Genomic DNA, 18,092 nt, shown 5'->3' with positions numbered 1-18,092 from the left:
GATTAGAGAACACCAGGATTCAATGAAGAGGGGTTCAGAAAATTGACTGCGAATTGTTAAGCATTGCTAGAAAGTAATATTTAACTATTCTTGAATTCAAGAATTCAAATTTTTGAGTTGAGATAAGTTTTTGACATGCTATCAAAACATTAAAGGTTAGGAGAGGGGAACTATAAGAATTTCAAATCTTATCATTTCTATTTTATCTAATTAAACTATAAAAATTAAAAAGAAAGGTATGGAGGGGACATGCAGAGGCCAAAGGGTTAGGAGAGGGGTTAGAAGAGGAGTTTAAGGAGCTAGTATAGATTCGCAGCGTTGCGGGGAGTCACTTTTCTTCATAGCTTGACAAAGATGAAGAGGAAAGCTTGTAAAAATATAAAAGCAAAGGTGGTTAATTTCAAAACACTGCAAGCTTATATAATTATTAATTTTACAATTTATAAAATTAATCAAAATATATATAAATTAATTCAGATATTTACATTAATTAAAAAAGAAAAAAAAAAAGAATCCAGCTACGTTGTATCCTTCAAGCTTCTACCCTGAATCTTTGAGCTTTTGTTGTCTAAATGAATTCTATGCTTTAAATTTGTCGATGGTCCATCAATAACTTTATTGATTTGGAATGCATTGTATATGAATCTAGCCCATCAATAATCGTATCATTCGATTCCCATAAACTCATATGGCAGATGAAATGAGAAATTATTAAGTATATTTGAAATTGTATTCTAGTAAAGTTTATCATAAGTTTCTCCTAGATTTACTAAATAATTCATCGAAACTAGTGTTACTTGTTCTAAAAGCAACAATGCATGAACCAAAGAGAAATCTATTAAGAGAGGAGAAAATCGAATACAAAAAATTAAGTTTCTAATTAAGACAAGTTGATGAATTGTGGTTGGATAAATTGAGCTTGTAACCAATAATTATCTAATCTCATGCCTCAGGATTTCAAGTGCAATACATAAACCGTAAAATTAAATTTCTGATTATGATTTTTATAAGGATTAGTGAATTGTATTTGGGCAAATTCTGAACCTTTAATTAAACAATTATCTTATCTTATGCATCAAATTTTCAATTGCATGCATGCATCATTTTGATTTGATCTACTTAATGGAAATCTAGATTGATTTTTAAATAACAACATTTTAACTAAAATAATTTAATTTTGATTTTATCTAATTTAATGGATCACCAAAACATGAATTAAATTATTCATGTCTAAACTAAAGAATTAACGCAAGAATGAAAGAAAAAAAAAGTTTTTAAAACGCTAACATTTAATATTTTAAATTTCTAATGTTACTAGGATTTTATTTTAAAAAAGAAAAGAAAAGAAATCACAACGGTTGTATTTTTAGGCATTTAAAAAAAATTAATTTTGCAAACTCACTTATTGGGTGAGATTTTCAAACAAAATCACAAAAAACTTTCTATAAAATAAATACCACTTGATAAAATACATATATATATATATATATAATATAACATCAACATTACTATTCAAATTGATCAAAATTTTGGAATCACAATTTTCATATGAAGTATCATACCAATTGAATTTTAATTTTGTAACAATATACCAATTGAATTGAGCTAAAAATCGTGGTTCAAAAAGGAAAAATAAAATAAAATTCATGCCTATCCTCCTTCCCACGTGAACCTAGCAAAATTTAACATCATTTTAAATCAATCAACAAAAAATTAGATCTTGAAATAATTTCTTAAAAAAAATCTAAAATAACACCATTTAAAAAAAAACATATTTTTCACCCACTCAAACCAAATTAAATCTTAATTTAATGAGTTATTAGGTTTACTCAACAAACTTGTTCTTGCAACTATGCTAGAAAAGACTCATGTTTTTATTTTTTCAAAACATGTAATTTTTCAAAAACCTTTTACATTACCTTGTTGAAATTATAAAACACCCACCCCATCATGTTTTCAAAAAACCCATTTATTTTTTTTAAATCTTCCAACGTTAATAAAACAATTGAGATTCCCTATCTCCTTTGGGCCTCCATTTTGGAACCCTCAACAACTCTTCAACTCTCCCAAGTTCTCTCTCTCAAAAAACCCCTTCGCTTATATTCCTTTATCCGTGCCTCTTGTCTCTTGATCACCTCAGCTTTTTCTCATTTCTCCACCATAAAAACCCTAGCAAAACCCTAACCCTACCAAAAAAAAACAAGAAAGGGCCAAAAAGAAAGTGACCCATCAAACCCAAGACCCCAAACAACAAAACCCACAGGATCAAAATCAAAACTTGACCACCCAACACCAACACCAACAACCCTCTATGGAAGACCCTAATGACAAGTTTCAATCTTTGAAAACTGTCAATGATTTGCTTGTCAAGGAGGCAAAACAACGCAGACAACAAGTTGAATCTCTGGTGAAAGCTAAGGAGGCTTTGGAGACTGAGCTGGCTCTGTATTGTAAGGAAAAGACTGAGTTGGAGTGTGAGTTGGGTAAAATCAGTGATGGGAGGGTGAGTTTGGAGATAGAGAAGGAGCTATTTTGTGTTTTTATCGAGACCCGGATGGTTGAAATGGGTAGTTTTGTTGATGGTCTGGTGGGAGAGAAGAGAGAGAAGGAGAATGAAATTGGGGCCTTGGAGAGTGAGGTTAAGGGGTTAGTGATGAATGTTGAGACTGAGAGAGATAGATTGAGTCGGGTTTATCGCGAGAGGGATTTGTTGAAGAGTGATGTTGATAATTGGATGAAGGGGGCTGATGGTTTGAAAGATAGTGTGGTTGAATTGGAGAAAATGGAGAGTGAGAGTGAGGAAGAGATTGAGAAACTTTATAAACAATATGCTTTGTTGCATAAGGAAATGAAGGACGGAGAGAAAGAAATTGAGGAGCTTCAAAGATTGAGAGGTTTGGCTGAAAATAATTTGGTGGAGAAAGTGAATGAAATTGAGGATTTGAAGAGAGAGATTGGACGGATTGAGAAGGAAAGGAACGAGATTGCTGGCGAAAAAAGTGAGCAGAAGATGAAGATTGGTGGGTTGGAGAGAAAAGCAGGGGAACTTGATGAGATTGTATCAAGTTTGCAGAAGGAGAAGGGAGTTTTGAGCGGAAAAGCTATGGAAATGGAGAAGAGTTTGGGGCTGGCATTGGAGAAGGAGGATGCAATGGAAAGGGAAATTGATGGTTTGATGGAAGAGAAGAAGGAAAAAGAAAGGATAATTGTGCGTTTAATGGAGGAAAAGGATGATGACTGTAAATATAAGATCATGGCTTATGCTGAAATTGAGGATAAGAAAGGATTAATTGAGGAATTGTTGAGAAAGAAGAATGAGATTGAGGAAGTGAAAGTTATCGAGGAGGGTGAAATTGTGAAGCTGCACGAGGAGGTGGGTCAGCTAAGGGGTGATATTTTTTCAATGCAAGAATCGATCAAGGATCAAGAAGATAAGAACAAACAAGTAGTTTCTGAAGCCAGTCATTATAAAGATGCTTTTGAGAAAGTAAGGCTTGAGAGGGACACTGCTCGAAAAAGTTCTGGTGAGGAGAGAAAGAACGCCATGAACTTGAGGTCTAAAGTTTTGGAAATAGAGAAGAGAGTTGAAGAAACTGTGGAGGAACTTGCAAAGATGAAAAACGAGCATGAGAGTCTGGTCTCGCAAAAGAAGGAAATGGAAAGCCAAGTTGCTACGTTGGAGAAGGAAAAAGATTTGTTACAGAAGCATTTCACAGAAGCAGAAGGGAAAATAGACGAGTTGAGGACCAAAATGGAATCCGCTGGTACTAATTATGATAGAGCACTAACCATGCTAAAGAATACTGCTGCATTGTTGTGTGAATCAAACAATGTTAAAGAAGATATGATTGTCACTGAAAAGATGCTTAATGGTGAAATCGAACCGTATGCAAGTAGGCTGGAAGTTATTAAGACTGCATTTAGTAACAAGCAGACAGTAGTGGAGGAGATGAAGCAACAATTAGAATTTCTGCAGAATTCTGTGGCAAAGGCGGATAAGAAGAATAGCCTTTTAAGTCTGTTGTCTTCAGCAACTACAGTTGTTGCTGCAGCAGTGTCTCTTGCATATGTTGCTAGATTACGTTGATGATCAATTTTTTGTTTCTAGGCATGTTGCTTAAGTTCTAGAATTAATTCATAGTTAATCAAGCTCTACCTGACAGCAGAGTTTGCCAGTTTGTTACTCTTTAACTCTGGTTTTAGCCAAGACATAAACTTGGCATTGCGACAACTGGAGGTTTTTAACCACCATTTCGAGTATGATGATGAATATATTATCTATTTTCTGCACCTTGTTATATGCTTTGCTTGAGTTTCTTCTTTGATTTGTTGGATATGTTCAATCACACCTGGCGTAACAAGCAGGGCATGTTTCTGGACATTATTGTGCTCTACTGCAACTATAGCGGTTGGATTTCATGTTGTGATTCGGATATCATGTTGGCACAATATTGTATCATGAAAAATCCAGTGATTGTATTCCATATAAGCAGGATCCCAAATTGCTTCCCTAGTTCTTTTACGAAAATCATGGGTTTGGAGGATGCAACTACGCTATCAGTTGCTCAGTTATTGTTATATTTTTTTTTTTTTCCCTTTATCATTTTTGTTAACCTTATCCTTTGGAATTCTTGCACCGAAAAAAAGGTCAATCTTCTGGAATTTCTGTTGCTATCGAAGTACGACATTCTATTTCAATTCTCAGAGAAGTTTCGTTTTCTAGGCAATATAATTGAGTATAAAATTCTCTTCTAAAATCCTGGACACCGCTTCTCTCATGATTTGCTCTTAATGTGAGGTGCCAATCCTAGGCAAGCTGTATTAGCTCATCTGCAACGTTGTGCTGAGCAAAGCATGTTGGTGAATGTGAGGATGCAAAGAAGTGGGGATCTTGAACACCTCTTTAGAAAACGCTGTTAATTTTCTGTCGGATCTGGTGGAGTTCTGAATCAGTGTTTTTAGCTCTATTTTATGCTTTGTCAGGCACACTTCTAACCACAAGATTATGCATTAGGGTTTCTAGAAATCATAGCAGCATATAGTGCCTTCCCTTTTGAGTCTTTTTCTCCCTTCTCGGGCCAATAATGCTGAGTGACCTGGATCAATAGTTCATCATCAAAAGGGATAAACCATAATCTTAATGGATTTCTAGCACAAACCCTGGGTGTTGTCCTATTAGCCATCCTACTCATATCTCATTAATTAAAGATCCCACTTGAAGAAGCGACCTATCGATTTCTGTAAGAAAACTCTCCCTGAAAAGGGCTAAAACAGTTATCTATTGATAGCTAAACTCATTAAACAAGCATTATTCCAACCATTTATGCAAACCAAACATAATTTTGTTGGTTAACGAGATCTAACCATTTATGCAAACCAAACAAGATTTCCAAACATAATTTTGTTGGTTAACGAGATGTTCTGCGGGTTAACAAGCACTCACTAAGCGACTGTTATCACAGTGCAATCTGCGATTGCATCGCAATACCAAACATGGCCTTAACTTGTGTTTCCTTTTTGTCCATTGATATCAATGAACAAGCTAGCACTGTGATTAGCTTAACTTTGAGTCTCCAAAGACAATCAAACAAGACTTTCATGTCTTCATCGGGAGCTAGCTGTTCTCTTGCCATTGTGCAAACGAGGTACTAATATTCCTTTTAGTGATGGTAAGTGGTTTTAACGAGGTCCCTTTGGAGATATCTAGGTTCCAACCACCACTGAATGGGCTTGTATCTATCGAAACAAGCCTTTTTTTGTATTTTCTCAGCCATTCAAACCCTCAAACAAAGCATTAAGAACAGGCCGTCAAGAAATGCCAAGAAGGAATTAAATCAATCTTCATCAAAACCAAAAATGGAGTACATGAAATTTGCTTCCAATCATTTGCTGCAATTTCTCCGGATTGTTATGTAGGGATAGATTGAGGCCAGGATAACAGAATTAGTGGACTCAATGGCAGCACGTTTTGATGCCTTTTTCCACTTGGCTCACAATTATCTCAAGACAAACTAAATTTCTGGTGCTAAATCTGGTGTTAAACCCTTTCATGTGTAGAAAACCACTATATGGAAGCCTCTTCACGTCATAAACAAGAGTATTTTTAGTAGCACGTTCAAAAAAAAGATTATTATTTACATTTAAAAAATTAATAGATTTTGTTCACCCAAAAGTTTTTTTAATTAAAAAAATAAAAATAGATTTTTTTAGCAGTTTGTATACAAATAAGAATCTTAATTATGTTTCTATTGCGGATGAAATAATTAGAAATTACAATCTAAGCTAAATTGTCGCCCCGTTGATTTTTTATAAATTTTACAAAAATATTTTTTTAATTTAAAAATTGAAAACAGATTTCTTAATAGAATTTGTATATATTCATTGCTCAAGAATTAGCATTCCCTGCAAAACACTACAGATACAAGTCATCAGAGTTATGGATGGCTTAAGACTTCATCCCATAAATCTTTACACAACAAGCCATCACAATGAACAGAGTTATTTCATCCTCGAAGATAGCTTTGAAGACGACGTTCATGATCCTGATGTTGTCCATCTAGACAAACACATTAAGGCAAGCTGCGTCTTCAACAAGCTTTAGTCATCTGATTACGTGCATTATCTCCTTAACAAAACAATAAGACTTAGTGCATGTTTGACGTTGTGATAGCTTAAAAGCTCCCCTGTAAAACGGAGCTTTGGTCTTCGGTCAAGAACATGGTCACTCTCCCACCAAAAGATATGCTCCTCCGTACAGTTATCATACCTTAATTCTGGAGTCTATAATAAAGGTTCAGCAAGCTATGACAAGATTTTAACATTGTTATAATATCATATAAAAAAAACAGGCAAAGGAATCCAAAGAAAACCTATATAGGAGTGCTTGATAATTTCTGAATTTGAAATAACATCGTAACATTTACAGTTGCAACAAAAAGAAAAAAAAGGATAAGCAAACACCTTTATATATATATCTTATATACTAAAGCGTATCTAGAAACATACTGCATGACAGTACTATGGACTTTTTCATATCCATGTTCTAAAATTAGCCTTGTAACATCAGAGAGGCTTCGACCCGTCCACCACAAGGGATCAGCCACTAAATATAAACCCAGTAGTTTCATCTTCCTCTCCTTTGGGGCTGGAAGTCAGAAAGGGTAACCTTAAAAGTGGTAGGTCTGCCAAATTGAGTGCAACAGGACCCCCCACTGCTATTAAAACTTCAAAAAACTACACCTCTCAAATTCTGCAAAATGGACATATAACAGATCACGATCCGAACCACAGCTAGATAAATGCTCTGCACCCAATAACAGAGCCGGGTTGTTTCTGGAAACTTCAATGACCGAACCCCGGAGCAGCAGAACGCAACAACTTAAGATTAATAAAAACAGAAAGTGGTAACACTACACAATCATAAAACAGCAAACAACACGTATTTTAGCCAAAGAGGAATGTCAAGCTTCGGTCAAGTATGGCTGCCAGTTGGTAAAGTTAACCCTATTGACAGTTAGGACTCACGAATTCACTTATCTCATCCATCACTGTATGGAAGTAATTGTTATTGGGCAACAAGTAGAAACCTATTGTTGCCTGCTCCAGATATAGAAGTTTCACATCTTGACCAGCCTTCTTGAGACCTTCAGCATATGTTATTTGCCGGTCATGAACAAGATCTAAGCCAGCCACCACTACAAGACTCTTAGGAAATTTCATTCCTTCAAGGCTTTTACCTTTTGGACCAAATGGATTACATGCTGGATGGTCCCTATCCTCTCTTTCAGGAAGAAATGCTCTCCAATACCAGTCTCGGTCTTGGAGAGTAACAAAATATTTGCCATCTAATCGCTTCTCTGATTCTGTTCTCTCTTGCCCGCCAAACATTGGGTTCAGCAGTATGTTTCCCAAAACATCAATTCCCGATTCTACTGCTCTTAAAGCAACATGGTGAACAATGTTACCACCAGAACTATCCCCAGCCAAGTATATATGAACTTTAGAATCTTTCTTGCTCTGGAGCCATGTTCTTGAATTAACCCACTTCAGAGCAGTCCATCCATCATCATAAGCACATGGGTATCGATTTTCAGGTGCACGCCTATAATTCACAGACACTACCACGGCCTTGCAAAGGCCCACCAGGCGTCGCCAGAGTGTATCATATATAGCACTGTTTGAAGAAGAGTGAGCAAAGCTTCCGCCATGAAAGAAGATTATGACAGGGACAACCTCCGAGTTGACAGGCTTCTCAAGGTCAACAATATTTGGTTGTGATTCTTGCGCATCAGCTCGTCTATAGATTCGACTAAGAAGGCTAGTCCCACGCTCAATGATAACATCAAATGAAAAAACCCCATCAACTGGATTCGCGTTAGCAGGAACTTTCCGGTCAAGGAACTCAGCCAAGTGGCGGTTGAAAGTCCCATCAGGACGACGAAGAAGATTGTAAGCCAGCTTGAAATTTGATATGAGGACCCATGTATTCAGGGGTACCACCCTCTAAGCAAAAAATGAAGGAAATCTTCAATTTTTTTCATTCCGAATAGCAAAATAGCACGCAAGTACAGAAGCATGAAAAACAAACTGACAAGTAACGCATTTATCCATAAAACCAAATCATATTCCCCAAACTAAATTGAAACGAAAAGGAACCAAGTTCAACATTTTGATGACCAAAATAAGACTTCAAAACCAGCAATCATGCGTACAACAAGCAAGAGCAACCTATCAACAAACTACTGTTATATGATCTCAAAACCCAAAACAACTTCAAAACACAGCAGCCTGAGAACCCAAATACTTTTCAACAAGCTGCCATCTTTCCAAAAAAAAGAACATAAAACCCCAAAATCTCAAACCACACAACCTACAGAATCCAAACTGCTTAAACATAGTCCCCAGACCCAATTTCCCTCACCAACAACACCAAAACCAAAAACCCCACCAAAAAAATATAAATTTCGCTTCAAATCCAGCTGATTTCCAGCTCCGAGTCACCAAAACACAAACAGCACAAAAAAACCATCAAAAGACAGCAACTTTGATCACCAAAAGAGTACAAAAATGTTAAAGAAAAAGGTACCTTGCTTTCATTGAGATTAACTCCATTACTTCCAGCCATGAAACTAGCACTTCTTTATCAACAGATTGTCGAAAAACAAAATCTAAAACTTCAATTTAGATCCTTTTTAAGAACAACTCGATTGAAACTCACTTCACATAATGAATCCAAAAACAAAAGATTTGATCTTTTTAGCTCTAATCCTCGTAGCTTTCATTTATTATCGAAGCTTTCAAGAGGCCAAGATATCAGATGGGTATCCTTCAAATTTGCAAAAATAACAAATTTTGAACACAGAGAGAGATAGTGGTGGCAATAAATGGTAAATAACACATTGAAGAGTAGAGATGTGTATGGGTGGAGGATAAGGGTGAGGGCGCATGATAGCAAGTGTGTTGACGTGACTGGTAGAGTGCGCATTAGGTGTGAGGTGGGAATATAGAGACGACAAAGTAAGCGGCCGAAAGATAACTGTTGTGTGGGACCCGGTGATGTAAGAAAATTATTTTGTTTTTTTGGAAATAATTTTTAGCATTTATGACGCAATAAAAAGAAACTAAAAAACAAAAGGAATAATTAAAAAAAGGAAGAAATTAGTAAAATGTGAGAGAAAGAACAAGACAAAAGCTTATGTGCGTGCGGCCGGCGCCAAGTCACGTGAGGACAAACGGGGTCCGTCTAGAACGCTTTTTCGCGGTCCCCTGTACCAGTTGCGGCCATTGTGGATTTGCGCTTTGTTTGGTACTGTTGTGGGTTTTTTTAGATTAATGTGAGTGTCCGGGCTAACTTGTACGCACTACGACTAATCTCACAAGCCCTGAAGTTAACGACCATGTAAGCCTTCAGTGACCATTATATGAGCAACCAAGGATTCGAACCTGAGACCACAGAGGAACAAACCCCTTAATCCCAAGTCCTTACCACTTAACCACCACCTAGATAGTTACTGTTGTGGAGTTTTGCTTTGCTGTGTTGTAGTTGTGTATACTTGTGTTAAGTTTTTTTTTTTAATGCAACAAGAAATATCTAGAAAGAAAATATTTAATATTATTATTAAACTATATTAATTTAAAATCTTGTAATTTGATTTATTAATTAATTTAAGTTTAAAATTAAATTGTGTATTGTGAATCAGTCAATTTAGTTCAAAAATAATTTAATTAATTAATTTTAAAAATATAATATTAAAAATAAAAAAATATTAAAATACCAGATAAAAAAAATTCAATATCCTATCATGACCCAAACAATTTGATAAATTCAGAAGTAATCTTATTGACCAAAAAAGAAAACTAATGACAGTAATTAGAAATAAAATTAAAAAATTAATATGAAAAACTTTTTTAATATAACACTTTTTTTAGTTCAAACTTCAAATTAAATTATATAAAAAGTATTCTAATGTAATTCAATAAATTTTATTAGTTTAAAAATAACTCGAATAATTGTTTAAAAAAATAAAAGATGGAATTAAAAAAAATGAAATTAAAGTAAAAGAAAAATAAAAAATAAAAAGGGAGCTGAATTTAAATAAAAAAATTATTTATATAAAAGATAAAACTCCGTGAATTTTTTAGAGTTTTTTAATATAGCATGATAATTGTTGTTTTTTTTTAATATAGCATGATAAAACTCCGTGAAATTGTTATTTATATAAAAGATAAAACTCCGTAAATAAAAGATAAAATGACCTGGACATTTGTCTAATGCAATGCCACTGCACTTTCAACGTCATGTAAAACAATGACTGCTCTATTGTATTGATATTATGAAAAATACTTACAGCTAGGTATATTAATTTAAATAAAAATTAAAAATTAATTTTTTTATAATATTTTCTAACCACAGCGCCAACCACTCTCTAAAAATTAATAATGGAAAGAGGAGGTAGAGAGAGAGAGAGAGAAATCACAAGTCTTCTCCCTTCATTTATCTTTCTCGTGGTTGCTAGACTTATCTAGAGACTAGCTCCGAAAATAAATCTAGATTGTTGAGCTATCCATCAATGCTATGCAATTATATGGTGTATACATGCACGATCGTACCGTGACAAAATAGACTTGTTATCTTATCTACTCCAGGACTTTATCCGGTGCTTGTGAATATGCAATCAATATAAAAAAAATTGAAAAATGGGTTATAAAAAAGCAAAAAAAACAATTATCATACAATCTTATAGCTTAGGTATTTTTGTAATTGTTCTCTGTACTTTCAAAAATTATAGTTTATATTCTTGATGGGTGTAAAATTAATAGACTATATTATAAAATGATATAGGATGTAAATTAGAAATTTTAAAAGAAAGTGGATAAATATAAAAATAACTAAAATATAGAATAATCAGGAAATCTTTCCTATAAAAGTTAATATTTTTTCATAATTTTTTCAAATACGTGGGAATTTAAATGTGAAGGAAAAGGTTAGTGTAAATGGATGGATGGTACGACTTTTATCATACCAAGAGGTCCCCGCTTGATGCAAGATTGGATTCATTAAAAACATTATCAATTTTAATTTATTGATTTCTAAAAAAAATAAATAATCGACTGTCAGAATAAAAAAGGGGCTTCAAGAGAAGATTAGATCATCCCAAATTATTATTATTATTCCCATTACGGGACACTTCTTTTAAAACAGTACTCCTGTTGATTTCACAGAGACACCGCTCATCAAAACTGGCTTGATTTTTATTTTTTATCGAGAGAGACAGGTGGAAAGCAGGTGAATTTCTTGTGCTCTTATCCATAACCCAATCCTGAAATTTCTCACGTGCAAGCTTGGTTTTCAGATCCGGCGCATAAATTGATTAGGAACAGAGTTCCCCGATTATGGAGGTGACATCTGGGTGTCTGTTATTGGGTTAAATAATAAAATAATTATAAATACTCTTGTTCTTGTAGTAATATTATTTTAATATATTTTTAAATAAAAAATATTTTAAAAAATAATTTTTAGTAACTACCTCAATTTCAAATATTACATTAGCTTCGTATCAATTATTTTAACCAAAACAAAATTATTTTCTTTTATTTTTTAAATTATAAAAGTTAATTCAATGGATTAATTTAAATTTTATAAATTTTAAATAATTAAAAATTTATATAATTATTAATTTTAAAATTTATAAAATTAATTAAAATATATATAAATTATTCTGAATATTTATTTTAATAAAAAATAAAAACAAAAAAGATATTTGTATCTATATATAGTCCCATCCTAGTAAAGGTGTTGGTATCTATACATAGTCCTATTCTAATGCGTAGCTATATGTTTCATATGATTGAAAATTTGTTAGTTTTTATATTTTTTTTAAATAAATATATTTATTTTATTTTAAAAAATATTATAATATTACAAATAAACTTTAAAAATAAAAAATATTATTTATAATATTATAAATAAACTTTAAAAATAAAAAATATTATTTTAATATATTTATAAATAAAAAAACATTTTAAGAAGTAATAGTTACAAGAATACAAATGAAAAATAGCCTCTTCTCTGGAGATGATATGGGATTTGGGACCCACAAATGGATATGTTCTTCTATTATTTTCTTACTGCATGGGAGTTACTGCCACCGTCCATCAGGACTTGATTGGCTGCAAAGCAAGGTTAATTCATGGGACCCATGAGTCCATGACCAATCAAGAAAAGAAAGGCCTGGAAAGCGTGCACACTTGTGCTGCCGTGTCCTTCCCCTGCTTTTAACAAAGTACACCATGAGTACTTCGAGAAAGTTACAACTTTATGCAACTTGCACCGAGTTTTTCTCTTATTTATTGGGACGGTGGACCATTTTTTTTTTTAAATTCTTTGTTTTTAAAGGGGATGGAAATTGAAATAATTTATTTGTCTGGATAAAAATGTCATATTTTTTAAACTTGTTTGGGATGCAGTTCAACTCAACAAATCAATTTTAAAATTTAAAATTTAATTCAAATTAGATTTTTAATTGAATTAAATTAGACATTAACTTTACAAAACTTGGCTGATTTTATTGGGTTTTTAATAATTATATTGATGTAATCAAACCCTATTTAAATTTAATTGCATCAAAAATAAAAATAATTGATTTAATTACTCTAGTCTTTTTTTTTTTGCAAAATTAAGTCTCAGAGAGTCAGCTGTGAAAAATGCATGTAATGAAAACAAAAGGACGAAATGCTTCTGGAATTACTTGGCGTGGAACAAATTGAACCAAGAAGATGTAGCACGACAAGGAGGACATATGCCCTGGAATCTTTTTTGCTATGATGTTTTTCTAAGAAAATTATTGAATTTTCAATGCTATATGAGATTTGATGGTGCACCAAGTACTTTTTTTTTTGTTGTGAGATATTTAAGTTAATTTATATATATTTTAATTAATTTTTTTAATTTTTAAAATTAATAACTGTATAAGTTTTCAGGGTTGTCAATATACTTTTTTGGTTTTTTAAGACACCAAGTATTAATTTCTTAGATTTTTTGATATTTTAGTTTATATTTTTATATTTTTTCAAAAAATTATAGTTTTTGTTCCTCTTTATGGAAATGATGTATTTCGCACAAGTAATTATAAGAACCTCAACAGTGTATGAGATCTGCATACTTTCCATGACACGTCAGGAATAAATTTTTAAATTTTTCATACTGTGGCGATTATGAAATTTTTACAGTAAATAAAGTTGTGAATCCCACATTGTAATATATTAGAAATTCACTATGTTAAATGCTGTATATTTAATTTTAGCTGGATCGAGCGTGGTAATATAACTTTTGAGTGTAGTGGATACAGAGGCCAAGGCTAGTGGTTGAGGTAATAAAAGAGAATAAATGTATTTGAAATATTGATGCACAATACATTTTCAATTCCTTTAAAGTGTCAAAAATTATTTTTTTAATTAATATAAATATTTGAATTAACAGAAACACGCTTAATTAATTTTACAGATTCTAAAATTAACCATTAATTAAAGGTTATTATATTAACAACTACAATACTCAAACTTAAAATCATAAGAAAAATAAACTTTTTGTTCCTAAACTTTTATTATCAAGGCGCTATCATATGGTTAAAAATTAATTTAAAAATTTTAAAAATTAATTTTATCTAAAATAAAGGGTTAAATTTTAGATTTTATTTGGAATTTTACTCAGCAGTTAAAAATGCAATTCTTTACAACTACATAGTGTTACTAAGATACTGTTCCTCGTTGTTGCATGATAAAAAAAAAACTACACATATATATATATATATATATACAGAAAAAGAAAGGACATAAACATATCTAAGTGAAAAATACAAGAATGAAGTTGTAAAATAAATATATTAATGAAATAGTTTTATAATAGATTTTTACATTCTTAAACTAAAATATATACAGAGACATGTCTGTTATATTTTTTCTCACCGTCTCCATCCCCCACAACTCCCTAAACTATATATATCAATTTATTTTTTGGGTCATTATAGTTCAATATATTATCTTCTCTTATATTGACATAAGTTTATAATTACAGAGAAGAAAACAAAGGTGATGAATCTGGAAAGCAAGTGAAATGAAATATAAGTACACTCCACTAAATTTTCATATTTTGTCATCTTTACGCATCCAATGAATCATATAAAAGTGGGTTAACCTTTCCCATGCCTTCATCCTCAGTCTCTCCAGGGATCGTTTGGCTTCCCTTACACGTCTATCTAGGAATGTGATATATAATATTTTTTAAAATTTATTTTTTAATTATAAATATATTAAAATTATTTTTTTAGTTTTTTTTTAACATCAATAACTCATAATCATTTAAAAACATAAAAAAGCTATATTAAAATTATTTTTTTAGTTTTTTTTCATCAATAACGCATAATCATTTAAAAAAATAAAAAACATTAATTTAATATTTTTTTAAATAAATATACTTTTAAAACTCTATTTAAATTAAGATGGAAACACAACACCAAACAAATTCAAACTTGTGCTTCAAATTGACATTCATGTATTTGTTAAATTCAATTCATAAAACTCAACGATCCAGTTGACATAACCGAATCTAGCTGGTTCAGCGTCTAGGATTTTTTTTTTAAAAAAAATAAAACGATACAGTTTTAATAAAAACAAGAACAATCGCAATTCCTTTCCCTGAATCTGTTAATCTGAGCGGCCAAACGGGCCGTTGCCTGCACCACCAAACGGAGCCTTTGACGGCCACGCGTGGACGCTGGAGGATATGATTTTCACACATTTTTCATGGATTGTTATTATTGGAAGCTAAAAGGACAAACGGGGAAAATACACTGTGTTTTTCACCCTTTTCTTTTTCGTTGTATCCACTTCTAAATAATAAACACTGGAAGGACAGAAATTGCAGAAGGAAACAAGGCATCTGGCAGGTTACCAGTGTAGAAGTCACCATCCATGAAGCTCACTATCGGTGGGGCAGCTCCGGGGGACTTGACTATTATTACATAGCCCACAGTGCACAGTGAGTTTTGGAAGCATTAGGGCTTGGGTCAACAACTAAGAACAGTTCCTGTGCTGTAGTGGTTTTGCTCACCTCTTTCTCCTCTCAGAATGTACAAAATATCACCCTCGCGCACTCTAGCCTGTTCCTAGCTATCCCTTTTCATCACTGTCCCTCCTCTCTTTTTATGTCTTTTGTATGGACCAAAGCTCAACACCTCACCAGCCTTTCCATTCTGCTTTAATCTCTCTTGTCTTGTTGTGTGTTTTTGGCTCTCTCTCCACAGGTCACCAACCTTCCCCTATCGGCATCTTCATCGCCCCCTCGTCCCACTACTTTAACAGTGTCAAGATAACCCAAGATGGCATCTTTATGGAAGTTTTTAGGGGGTGAATCTTGAGCTAAAGAAACCCAAACTGGGATTGTTTGAGGCTGGACCTCACATGGCGTTTCTGAACATCTCTGCTAAAATACCTGTTTTTAGCCCAGACATATGCACGTATGAAAGCCCAGTTTTAGAGGGGAAAGCTGGGATAGATGGCAATGGAAAATCGTGATGGCCGCTAAAAGAAAACTTGTCTTGAGGCGCGTCGATAGTCAATTACAAATTAAAAAACTACTGAATCTATCTATGATGCTATGCGTGAAGAAACCTTTTTAACGAACATATACTGTTGTGGTGTTGATCATTCAATTCAATTTGTCGATCATTTGTCTTGTGTCTCTTTTCTCTGTCAATCCATTCAATTTTTCTTATGAAACAGTACTCTCTAATCACCTGTGAATCACCCTTATGCGAGCAAAGAAGTATTGATCTGGGTGTGTCTCGAGAAGTTGCTCATGCTTCTGTATGTCATTTGCCTATCCTATAAGTGATATTTTGAAGAAATATCTCACCTTTGTGTTACACGTAAAGGGTTGATCCATGTATTTCAACGAACGTGCATCAAAATTAGGTCTTGGAAGGTGTACCTGCTTGAAGATTAATTGTGTTTGTTTGGTAATCCGTTATTTACTATGCTCGATAGCATTAAAGTGGGCTTGTTTTTTAAAAATATTAAATTATTTTTTTAATAATTCTAATCTACTAATATTCAAAATAAATAAAAAGATTTAAAAAAAAAACATCATACGCCAAAACAATAAACATGCACTCAAAATTTGTGATGGTGATTATTTTTACATCAATCAAGCTTTAAAAATTCGTCCTCTCCTATTTCACTTTACATTGAGGAAGAGTCTTTTATATATATATATATAATGCTGACTTAGTGTGTATTTAATAATATAGTTTATATTACTTTTCAAAATATTTTTTAATTAAAAATACATTAAAATAATGTTTTTTAATTTCTATTTTTGATATTAACACACTAAAATTATAAAAAAACCACTTAAAAATATAGATTTGATTAAAAAAATCAATTTAAAATGTAAAAGCTATTACAATGCCGCTATGAGATTATTTGGTAACCAAAAGTTGGTCGTTTAGCCTATATGAAAGTTTGATATATAAGAATTCAAAAGATGATACGAAAGTTCTATTTTAAAGCTTTTGTAGCTATTTCAGTTTCTATTTTCTATATTATTTACAACCAGTTGATAAATAACCCAATTAAATTGCTAGGCCACCAGCGTACTGGTCCACCTGTCAGGCTGCTTATACTACAATACATGCATCTTTTGCAACTTATAAAGCATTAATATAAAATAATGAACCAGTGAGTGTATGATTTAAAAAAGTGGAGGCATCGGGTTTGAGCTCCACGTGCTACAACTTTTCCCCTTTTTTTCTAATTGAATCAATAATGGATATGCACTCGACTGGATTTGATTGGTCTTGGACATATCCAATCTCTGGTATTAACCATAATCAATAGATGGTCCAGCGCACAAATTTAATTTAAATTAACTTAGGTATATAAAGAGTAGTTATAAAAAAAAAATTATTTTTTTATTTTTTATAATTATTGTAACTCCCACTTTAATTTTTTATTTTTTTATTCAAGAAAAATCAAAAGTAGATATGATATATATTTATAATTTGATCATTCAATTATGGTAAAATAATGTTTTAGTCTCTGATTTTGAAAAATTATCATTTTAATCCTTGAACTTAGAAAATTGTATCTGATTTTTTTTTTATGCATTAGAAATTATCATTTTAATCCTTGAACTTAGAAGACTGTACCTGATTTTTTTTTTATGCATTGGAGTTTTTTATTTATGTTGTTTTAAGTTGTTTTTTGATATATTATATGTATTTACTATAAATACTTCTAAAGATTCTCAATATGACTTACAAGTCTCTTATTTGATATTCCTTTTACTTCTTTATTTTTTGAGTGAGTGAAATAATCTTTAATGTGCATGTAATATAAGTAGATATATATATATGTTGATTATATGAAGAGTATAACTGGTTAATTTTTAAAATATTTTATATTTATTGTTTTATTTTACAAGTATTGTCTATTTTTAAATTTGCATTTGTGTCCTACTAAACTAAATTTTGCTATATATGCATTGCCTTGATAATTAAGTGAATATATATTATATCTTGGTACATGATTTATTA

The 18,092-nt window shown here is 32.2% G+C and overlaps 2 protein-coding genes across 2 annotated transcripts; one reads left to right on the top strand and one right to left on the bottom strand.

Annotated features, from left to right (window-relative positions):
* Window positions 1–2,027: 2,027 nt before the first annotated feature.
* On the top strand, window positions 2,028–4,294 carry LOC105142796 (cingulin-like). Its single transcript, XM_011050590.1, has one exon. The coding sequence runs from the start codon at window positions 2,312–2,314 to the stop codon at window positions 4,085–4,087; it is 1,776 nt and encodes a 591-aa protein (XP_011048892.1). The 5' UTR covers window positions 2,028–2,311; the 3' UTR covers window positions 4,088–4,294.
* Window positions 4,295–6,854: 2,560 nt separating this feature from the next.
* Window positions 6,855–9,436, bottom strand: LOC105142795 (gibberellin receptor GID1C-like). The gene is made up of 2 exons (XM_011050589.1): window positions 9,086–9,436; window positions 6,855–8,502 (listed from the first exon to the last, which is right to left on the bottom strand). The coding sequence occupies exons 1-2, from the start codon at window positions 9,122–9,124 to the stop codon at window positions 7,504–7,506; spliced, it is 1,038 nt and encodes a 345-aa protein (XP_011048891.1). The 5' UTR covers window positions 9,125–9,436; the 3' UTR covers window positions 6,855–7,503.
* Window positions 9,437–18,092: the final 8,656 nt, after the last annotated feature.

This window comes from Populus euphratica, unplaced genomic scaffold (assembly GCF_000495115.2).
Source record: "Populus euphratica unplaced genomic scaffold, PopEup_1.0 scaffold146.1, whole genome shotgun sequence".
In the NCBI taxonomy this organism is placed as follows: Eukaryota; Viridiplantae; Streptophyta; class Magnoliopsida; order Malpighiales; family Salicaceae; genus Populus; species Populus euphratica.
This window is presented reverse-complemented; position numbering and strand designations above follow the sequence as displayed.

Bases quoted from the DNA above. Each gene is read 5' to 3' on its own strand.
- LOC105142796 (XM_011050590.1), top strand. From the start codon at position 2,312: ATGGAAGACCCTAATGACAAGTTTCAATCTTTGAAAACTGTCAATGAT.
- LOC105142795 (XM_011050589.1), bottom strand. From the start codon at position 9,124: ATGGCTGGAAGTAATGGAGTTAATCTCAATGAAAGCAAG. The intron at 8,503-9,085 runs GTACCTTTTTCT...TTTTTTGCTTAG, and splicing joins TTAATCTCAATGAAAGCAAG to AGGGTGGTACCCCTGAATAC.